Genomic DNA, 10,790 nt, shown 5'->3' with positions numbered 1-10,790 from the left:
ATATACTCTTTGTAGGTTTAAAACTTTTTAAGAATTTATTTCTTTTTTTTAATTCAAAATAATAATCGCAGTCTACTTGATTTTACATCTACATATTAAAACTACTTAAATACGACTGACTGACATAGTGATTATCAACGTACAGCCCAAACTACTGGACGGATCGGGCTGAAATTTGTCATGCAGATAGATGTTATGACGTAGGCATCCGCTAAGAAAGGATTTTGATAAATTCTCCTCCCCCAAGAAGATAAAAAAGGGGATGAAAGTTTATACTGTGAACATTTATTAAGACAGCGCAACAGCTAGTTTTATTATAAAATTAACTTTTACTTTTACCCATAATAATATAATAAAATACAATATAAAAACATCTATCTTACCATATTGTGGATATATTTATTACCTTTAAAAATTTAATGCGTAAATCAAATACACGGAAATGCTATCTCGGCGAAAAAAACTACTCTTTGAGATAAAACAAAAAATATTATCCTTATAAGTTTATAATGCAATTTGTCCGCTTAACAAAATTTTACTATTTATACTTGGTGGCTTAGAAGTATAAATTAGAATGATTTACGTATTGATTTAAATAATTGGATAGTAAGATAAATGCAGCGTAATACATCCCTACTAATATTATAAATGCGAAAGTAACTCTGTCTGTCTGTTACGCTTTCACGCCTAAACCACTAAACCGATTTTGATAAAATTTGGTATGAAGATAGAACTGAACTTGGGAAAGGACACAGGATACTTTTTATCGCGAAAAAAGGGTAGAAAGGGTTGAAAGAGGGGATGAAAGTTTGTATGAAAGTTCGATCGTCAAACCGATTTTGATGAAACTTGGTATGAAGATGGAGCTAAACGTGGGAAAGAACAAACCATACTTTTTAATGCGAAGAAAATACTCCTTAGCATGTCGCGCGATATAAGCGAATTCTACGCGGGCGAAGCCGCGGGCGAAAAGCTAGTATGTAATATATTTAAATAGGAGAACTTTATTCATTGACTAGCTGACTAGCTTCTCGAAGGAAAATTTAAAAAACATTTTTTATTAGCGTGGTGGATTATTGCCTGAACCCTCATAGGAGGCCTGTGTCCCAGCAGTGGGAACATATATGGGCTGATGATGATTATATTACTTTTATTTTACTTTATTAGTTTAGATTAGTTTTACTCATATGTGTGTAATGTAACATAGCCAAAAACGTTCCTCGATAAATAAATATCCAATACAAATCATTTTTTTTAAATTGTAACAGTGGTAGCTCTTGAATTAACTATACAAAGAAACTCTTCACCTTTGTAGTGTTGGTATAGATTACTAACTCCCAGACACTAGACTAGATGCTAGATCTAGCTCGAACACTGGTCTAGTGCTCGATGATTTTCACCAATTTATTTCATATAATAATCTATGAGAATTAAATTGAAAATAATAGATTCAAAATAAACACAAAACGAAATTCAATATACATTAAAATTTTATATGATGTCTGCATCATCAATTTTTTCAAGTGCGTTTTACCACGCATGTGAAAAATTTGCGAATTGATATCTAGGCAATTAAAATTAATAATTTATTGACATAATTTATGCATTCAGGACAAATTCGTATGTTTTGATCACATTAGAAAAACAGAATAAATGTAAGAATTTCATTGTTCTTCATTATTTACAATCAAAAACTTATCATAGCACGGTCTTGTTCGTAATAACGTTTTATCTAAGATAACGAATTGCGTACAAAAAATAGTTTACGACCCATTGTCATTTGTCAAACCTATCACATACACATAAAAGTCTAACAAAAATTGTCAAGCCGATTCGAGGCAGTTTCGTCGACTGTTACTATGATTGAATATTAATTCACCCTCAGACTTCTATGAAATCACTTTTCAATTCAGTCTAAAAGACTAATTGTTTACATTAAATACTCCCCTAGACACAGAAAAGGAATATACTTTGATCTAAAATATTTATTACACAAATTGAACTGTAAATGTTAAATGCAATATAACTTTTCGAGTACCCACACAGACTAATATGGCGTAGAAACAGTCAACAAATGATATCAATTATCACACATATGCCATTGTAGACTTGCGTATTTACCCGATCATAATATTTGAACAAGTAATAATAGTAATATGATACATTATTTCGTGATTATTAAATGATCGTGACGTGCGAAAGGTCATAGGTTCGAACAGATACCGGAAACTCTTAGTTCGCTAATAGAGAGATATATGCAATAATAATTGCAATATAGCAAATCAAATGTCACCCCCAGAGATAAGATATTTACTTGCTAGTAGGGACAATTCTGTCACTATAAATAATCAAACAATAGGTAACATTGAATATTCCTAACCTGAACTGTTAATTTGTATAATAATATTTATATAATCGCCAAATACGGGGATTGAAAAGTTGTTAAAATTTTAATATGTAAAATAATGTTGTTAAAATAGATGACTCTGATGATTTGATTTATGTATAAACTAAATACGTAGTATTATAATATCGATTTCATTTAACAAATTATTTACATATATTATCTCTGGACTGTATCCGGAAAAATAATTCACTATATTATTAATATTGTTAGAATTACATTTTATAATCTAGAATTTAGATGAATATGTGCGAATAGTTTATACTGTTTGTCATTCGCGAATGGACTTCGAACCAAAAACGAGATATAAATTATTGTACTTTGGACATTGAGTAAACATTATATCTGTGGGAATTAGCTTTATCATTATTATAATATTTGAGTTTAATTTTAATTGGACCGGACATAAGCTTGTATTCGCATTTTGTTTATATGAGTACAATATATCACTTGCGTATCATTAATAAATGTCAATTTTTTTGTAATTTTAAGCATCCTATCTTCAAATTCGAAATTGTATTTTAAAAGTATATCTCAGACATACAAGAGGAATATCGGTCTCTATTAACGTTTTTAGTAACTTCACATGTATGTTTGTATATAACCGACTCCTTTGGACGCGATTTTAACCCGCGTCAAACATACAGATTTCATTTAAAATTTTGTAGACTTATCAAGTATTGCACACATTACAATAATTGTATAAGTTTATCCTCAGTATCTACAAACGAGACGATTTAATTTTATTTTATTATAAAACAAGATATTTAGATTCTTCATCAACTATATAATGTTATTATTTAATATGTACAGACACGCAAAGTTACTCAAAACGTTATTCAAACGAAATTCTTGATACTTTTAAATTGTTGCAAAAAGAAAACGAAACGCCACCGTAAAGCTAATTGAGTGAATCTCTTATAATGTTGTGTTACATTTTCCAGGTACAAAACAGATCCTACACAGTGTAAATGGCAGACTCCGACCTCGCCAGCTTATTGCCATCATGGGCCCGTCAGGCGCTGGCAAATCCACACTGCTCGACGTTCTGTCTGGATACCGGATAACCGGCGTCGGTGGAGCCATCTTTATCAATGGAAGAGGAAGAATTATGAGTTAGTATATCTTCATTAAACGTATCAAGCTCTTGCTTGTATCAAGCGCTTGATGCTTAGTTTGTTGTTAATGCAATTTGTATCTTGTACTCGTTAAGGAAGCATATTTTGTTAATGGTTAATAGAAACGGTAATGGATGGTAAATAAACGATTCTTTCTATCTTTCATTGTTTCGTTCTTTATTTCTTTCAAATGTTAACTTAATTTTGTTATTACATCTCTTTTAAAAAGAGGGTAACCACATGTAATTAAGCTGTAAACGAAAATAACTTAATCTTATATCCAGGATTTATTTTCTATTGATAGAATTTTTTACCATTAAAAAAAAAAAACACCTAGTAAATGATGGATATAAAGATTCATATTGAATATATAAGCAAGCAGTTTGTTTGTTATCATTTAATCAAATATTTATTTGATTTTTTCAGAACGTTTCAAGAAAATGTCCTGCTATATTCAACAAGATGACAGACTGCAGGGCTTACTCACAGTAGGAGAAAACATGGCTCTAGCGGCTGATCTTAAATTACCCACCAAACTAGACAAGTACGAAAAGGGAGAAGTTGTAAGTATTAAGATTTTCTTTGAATGATACGATTGAATCATTTAATTGATTGTGAAAAAAATCTGACGTTTAATGGCAATGAAAATGATTAATGGCAGTTTGTCGTGCAAATGTGGAGGAAAAAATATATTGATTATTCTTATAATTTATGCATTATTGCAAGAAATACTTTAAATTTTTAGTTAAAAATATGATAAATCAGTAAAAATATGAACTTAGTACCCGTATAATATTCCGAATTCCCTTAAATCTTGGCACATATTAAGTGATTTTTCTCCATTTTCAGATAGAAGATATTCTCACAAATCTGGGTCTATACGAGCACATGAATACCAGAGGGTCCCAACTCTCCGGAGGGCAACGGAAGAGATTGTCCATCGCTTTGGAACTCATTAACAACCCCCTAGTCATGTTCTTGGATGAACCAACCACGTGAGATATTTATTTAATCATTTTTCATAAATGTTAACCCAGTTGCATTATTAATTTCTCATACTCTACTTTTATAATTTTACATTATTTAATGCAGGTCAGAGGCCTCCTATGAGGGTTCATGTCTTAATCTACCAGGGTGGTTAAGCGAATTTTCAGTCATATACCGGTTTCTTCTAATATTTATTATACTAAATAGTATCAAAAAATCTGACCCATTGTTCTATTAAATAATGAGATAATAATTATATTGCAAAAGCATAATGCTGAATTGAGATGTAGCGCTAATGGCGATAAATTATAAATAAATGCAATAAATTAGAAACTAATGGTATTTATATAACGCCATCTTGTGTTAAGCTTGGTTATCTACAGAAAGCGTAACTTTTACCCAAAGAATATGCTTTTCAATTTTTATCAATAACATCTATTCAATGATTTAGCCAATCCAATTCAATTATAGTTAAGCTGGGAGTTGTTACGGAGACACAATATTTTCTATTCAACTGTCCATATACTTAATTATTTAATATGATTATTATTTATCGATCTGTTCGTGTCATTTTTTCAGAGGTCTGGACAGTTCATCCTGCTCGCAAGTAGTACAGCTATGTCAAAACCTTGCACACCAAGGCAGGACTATAGTGTGTACAGTGCATCAACCTTCGGCTTCCCTATTCGCTCTATTCGACCACGTGTACGTGCTAGCTGCTGGTCATTGTCTCTATCAGGGCACTACGAAGAATCTAGTACCATATCTTGAGGAAGCTGGTATACCTTGTCCTTTGTATCACAATCCCGCTGATTATAGTGAGTATTTGATACTTTATTTTATAATTTGAATTTATCTGGTCTCGATACATAATCTTGGAAGCTTTTCGTGTATGTGGCTTTATATTATTTTGAGAGCGAATCATTCTAATATTAAGATATATTAATGAAAAACGTGACTGCATTTAAATCGTACCGATATTGACCCTTAAAATGTTACCATTCATCTTTCTTTATTTATCAAGATAATGTATTGATGTGGACTCCATTTTTCGATTATTGTAAATAATTTTAATTGTGTACGAAATGGTAATTTTCATATTATTAATAAACAAGTTTTTGTGGAGGAATGAAGGTGGAATTCCTCCATCGAAAAAGGGAGGATCCTCGAGTAGTCTAAACCACTGACTGGCCTGTAAGATCCCGATTGAATGATGTTGGAAAGTTGTATATATATGCTTCTCTAGCGAGAAAGTTTCGCTTGTGCGATTCAGAAATGTGTTGCAAAATTTTCTTATATAACGTAAATATGGAAAATGCACTAATAATACATTTTAACTTCCAGTAATCGAATTGGCATCAGGCGAATATGGAGAGGACAAAATAGAAATCTTGACAAATAAAGCTGAAAATGGCAAAGCACATAACTGGTTCGAAGATCCAGAATCGATACCAACAATGGAACATCTTAGGAGATTATATCCACTAAGTGCTATGAAGGAATTAGATTCTGGATCTGGGTCTGAAGAGACCTCGCAGGCTAACCAAAGATCTGTTCTTATAAAGAGAGGATTTATGAAGGCAAAGCGGGATGCTGTAAGTACTTGATTCATTTGTCCTCCGCAGATCGTTACGGCATCACTCATGAAATGATGTAGCAGTTTCTCCGATTCTATTTAATAAATCTGTTTTTTTAGTAATAGTTTAGTAAAGATAATATATTTTTTTCAGACTCTCACCCATCTACGTTTAATGGTAAACGTGGTGGTCGGTATCATGTTGGGAACATTATTTATCAACGCTGGCAACGAGGGATCCCGCGTTCTGGATAATTATAACTTGCTATTCGCCATTTTGATGCACCATATGATGTCGCCTATGATGCTTACCATTCTTACTTGTGAGTATTATTTTAAAATTTTATTAGGTTCACTTGCATGTGTGTATGCTTGTAGGTTTGTATGTAACCGATTCTTTGTGAAATGATTATGGAGCATTTTAAAAGGATAAATTTAATTCAAACCATATCAAGGTTCGCCAGAATTAAATGATTTCCTTAATTGTGTATGCTTATTAACTCATATAAAATCGCATGCGTTTAATTCGAAGCAGTTTTATAGACGTTATTTTACATATAAACCTTCCTCTTGAATCAGTCTATCTGTTAAAAAACCCCATCAAAATCCGTTGTGTAGTTTCAAAGATCTAAGCATACACAGGGACAGACGCGGGAAGCGACTTTGCTTTATAGTATGCAGTGATTGATTACTATGTTCAGATTATTCACAAACACAATTTTATATTTCAGTTCCATCAGAAATGTCAATATTACTCAAAGAACATTTCAATAGATGGTACTCGTTGGGATCATATTACATATCCGTTACAATTGTGGATTTACCGATATCAGTAAGTAAATAGTTTTTATTTTCATCATTTCAACGTTAACCATGTATAAACAATAGTAATAGTAGTTATAGATGCAAGGTGTTGTTTTGTATCTGTATTACATAAAACCAATAATAGATACAAGGAAAATTTGCTTTAAGATCTATTATCTATTGTTCTTTGGTTTAATTAATGTTTTCATTACGTGATTCAATAAATCTTAGGTATTTTGAAACTTAATTCTACTCAGCAATTACCAAGCATATTAATAATAATTAATCAATATTGCGTGCAGAATCTTTAAGATCTTAATACAAGAAATAAATCACGAAGTCCACTTAGCGTTATTCATAAACCATCGTTATTGCAGCGTGTGCATATCAGAATTTCACAGATTAGAGAAAATCATGAAAGCTTAATTTCGTTTTGTTTTCGGTACTTATCATGCTCTTGGTACCTTTTGAGAAAAATTAATAAATCGATTCATCATCACAACTTTCATATAACATAAATTAACACTGAGACTACTTTAATTACCGCCCGAGTTCTGTGTCGTGAAATAAAATGTGTATATAAAGCATATTATAAATGTCATTTTATAATAAGCTTTCATTGCATGCTATCGTCATAAACTGTTAAAATATTTTCGCAACTATCTTCACAGGTCAGTGTAATAGTGTATGCATACACGATGAATTTATAAATAAATTAATTTATTTTTGGGTACTCATTTCACTTACAAAAACTTTGTATAAGATCATGGGTATTCTCAGGCGATAAACGCAGTTTCAGTTCGCGTTCGACTTATTTTCTATAAATTTATCCAGGACATTGTGACCTAATAAATATATATCTTGCAGATAGTATCATGTGCGGTGTTCAGCGTGATAGTATACACGATGTCGTCCCAGCCCCTGGACCTGGCGCGGTTCGCTATGTTCTTCACAATTTCACTGTATACCGTGCTCGTGGCACAGAGCTTCGGCTTGATGGTCGGCGCCGTGTTTAATGTTGTCGTGAGTCATTTTTTTTTATGTTATAGCGGGCAAACGAGCTGGTGGTTCGCCTGATGGTAAGCGATCATTCGCAGAGGTAGTGCCTCTACGAATGCGCTTACCACTTTTAAGAGAAAAGAAAGGAATTAGTGACTGGAAAGAAGGAATGGACTAGGAAGGGTCAAGAAAAGGAAACGGGCCTCCGGCTCCCCTATACGAAACAAAATAGAATGCTATTATTTCACGCCGGTTTTCGGTGGAGGTCTGGTACTTACCCCGGTGCGAGCTTACCCCAAATCGTCCCGAAGCATGATCGACTCCCACATACAACAATCGTCTTATAAATCCATGAACGCTGATTGCGTACACGCAAAAGCTTAACTCGTTTCGAATGCGGGAGTCGGCATGAAATAACCCATTTCGCACCGGGAGGTACTACACCGCCACAGAACATTGGCGTTAAATATAAGAATGCGAATGATGAATTATTTGTGCGATGAGGCGAGGAGCTGGAGGTCCTATCCTTTCCTTATCCCTTACCTCCCTTTTTTCCTTTATTCCCGCCGTCCTTAATTTTCATATCCCTTACCCCTTAAAAACGGGCAATGCACTTGTAGAGGCCTCACCTCTACAAATAATAATGGATGGAAGTGATCGTTTATCATCACGCAATCCACCAGCTCGGTTTTACGATCTCATATATGAAAAGCTCTTCTGCGTCAGGCGTCAGCAAAGCGCGGGGCAAGCAATGGAGAGGGACCGTCGGGGTAAACAGGCAGCTTATGATGAGAAATGTAGAATTGAGACCGTTGATTGTCTTAGTTTAGGAATAAGAAAATTTAATTCACAATTTTTACATAATCCGACCTTACAGACAACAAATTTTAAACAAAATTAATTCTCAATTTTCCAGAACGGCACATTCCTGGGTCCAACTCTCTCTGTACCTATGATGATGTTTGCGGGTTTCGGTGTGAGGTTACGCGACCTCCCCCCCTATTTGTACTGGGGTTCATATGTATCATACTTACGATATGGGCTGGAGGGCTATATTGGCGCTATCTATGGCCTAGATAGACCAACTTTGGAATGCAATGAAGCCCTCTATTGTCATTATAAGTGAGTATTTTTTGTGGTTTTGTGGATAATAATCCTGCCTTCGTTTGTTTGCTCTTATTTTTTTTTAAGTATTATTACGACATACCTCCTGAATAAATGCTACCGCTTTGTAAAAAACTTTGAGGTTAATATATATGTAATTCAAATAAATTATATGATTTAGAATATCTAAAGCCATCTTATCACCTCGGGTTGCTTGTTATTGTAATGTTACTGATCATTTTTTTTTATTCATTAATTTTTCTAACATTTATTTCCAGGCATCCCAAAGTATTCCTCAACGACGTTGCAATGAACCCGAACATGTTCTGGTGGGACGTGCTCGCGCTCACTGTTACACTGTTTCTGCTGAGAACTGTCGCTTTCTTCCTCCTCAAATGGAAACTACATGCTGTCCGATAGATTATCTGGGGAATTGTATTGGTCGTTAGCATGAGTCTTTGATTTTTCAAGTACTTTAAGCCGGTTTCATTACGTCTGGATAGGTTTAGCTTACTGTCAGTTATAACAACATCAGTTAAAACACAAAATGTATGAAAATACACGTTAAAAGTGCCAAATAATATAAAAGGGACACTAGTGATGTGAATTGATGGGTATATGAAAAAACAATAGTTTACACTAAATATTACGAATATTGAAGAACAAAGCGAAAAATTTGAGCGTAGCTTATTTTAAAATGAAAACGCGTTTTTCTTTTGTTTTATAGTTTATATAATACATTTAAACGATGCAAAATTGAATGTTAATTTATAAAGTGTTTTGTTGTCTTATCTGGAATAATTATATAGTAATTTATGTATCAAAAGTATTTATTCGTCTCATATTTTAAAAGACTCATCCCGGCGACCACGCGTTTATAACAGACAAGCTTTAATACATTCGTACCTATTAGGATAAGCAAAAAGTTCCCACATTTGACTTTCACAAAAATTGAGAATCGCGTTTTAATATGAAATTTATTATCGAAATTGGTTGCTAAAGCTAACTGCCATCTAAGGCTGTGTTATAAATACTGAAATACTAACCGTTTTTTACAAAATTTTATCCAATGTTAAAGAATAAATAAGGGACCAAAAGTTAATCACTCATCCAAATATTCTATTCTAGTTTAATTTTCTTGCCCTTATATCTTTATTGTTAACGAAAGTGCTGAAAGGATAGTCATTAGTAGTAATTATTTAGATAAATATTCATGGTAGCAATAAAATCCATATTTTATATGTGATATTAAATCATTGAATAATGGTTTAAGATGAATGTGCCTTTTTAAGAAGAATTATTTTAGACTACAAATTTCAACTACACTCTTTGACTAGGCGAGTGGAAAAAACTATATATTTGCAGGGTTGCCATTTATTGCGCATAATCATTTGGGTTTTATTTAACTATATTGGGCCATTTGATTTATATTTATAGCTATTGCGATAGGAAACGGGCACTCGCTATAATATTTTTAATTTGTAGAAAGTATTAGGTTCAAAAGAAAAATTTATAGGTAAATGCCCCAGTATCAGACGAGATGTTTGTGTCATTAAATTAGTATTAGGTACTTATTCCATACAATATATTATATTTAGTTAGTAAGTACCTACGGGTGTCGTAGGGTTGAGTGTACACAATTATTTGTGTTTTAATATAAGTGAAAATATTTAAAACTGTCATGTAGTTGAATCATTTATTATTTTATTTTGAAGCTGATTAATACAATCATAAATCCAAATATTCATAGTAAATATTTTGATCGATTTGAAAACGTCGCGGAGTTGCTGGCTCTCTG

General features: G+C 32.9%; 1 protein-coding gene across 1 annotated transcript in view; it reads left to right on the top strand.

Annotated features, from left to right (window-relative positions):
* LOC119834384 (ATP-binding cassette sub-family G member 1) overlaps window positions 1-10,272 on the top strand; it is a 35,162-nt gene extending 24,890 nt beyond the window's left edge. The window contains exons 2-11 of the mRNA XM_038358729.1: window positions 3,349-3,519; window positions 3,949-4,085; window positions 4,372-4,517; window positions 5,089-5,327; window positions 5,854-6,104; window positions 6,240-6,408; window positions 6,817-6,917; window positions 7,757-7,912; window positions 8,805-9,010; window positions 9,271-10,272. Coding sequence (XP_038214657.1) covers window positions 3,349-3,519; window positions 3,949-4,085; window positions 4,372-4,517; window positions 5,089-5,327; window positions 5,854-6,104; window positions 6,240-6,408; window positions 6,817-6,917; window positions 7,757-7,912; window positions 8,805-9,010; window positions 9,271-9,412 — 1,718 coding nt within the window. The 3' untranslated portion in view covers window positions 9,413-10,272. The remainder of the gene's footprint in view (window positions 1-3,348; window positions 3,520-3,948; window positions 4,086-4,371; window positions 4,518-5,088; window positions 5,328-5,853; window positions 6,105-6,239; window positions 6,409-6,816; window positions 6,918-7,756; window positions 7,913-8,804; window positions 9,011-9,270) is intronic.
* The last annotated feature ends 518 nt before the right edge of the window (window positions 10,273-10,790 follow it).

This window comes from Zerene cesonia, chromosome 19 (assembly GCF_012273895.1).
Source record: "Zerene cesonia ecotype Mississippi chromosome 19, Zerene_cesonia_1.1, whole genome shotgun sequence".
Classification (NCBI taxonomy): domain Eukaryota; kingdom Metazoa; phylum Arthropoda; class Insecta; order Lepidoptera; family Pieridae; genus Zerene; species Zerene cesonia.
This window is presented reverse-complemented; position numbering and strand designations above follow the sequence as displayed.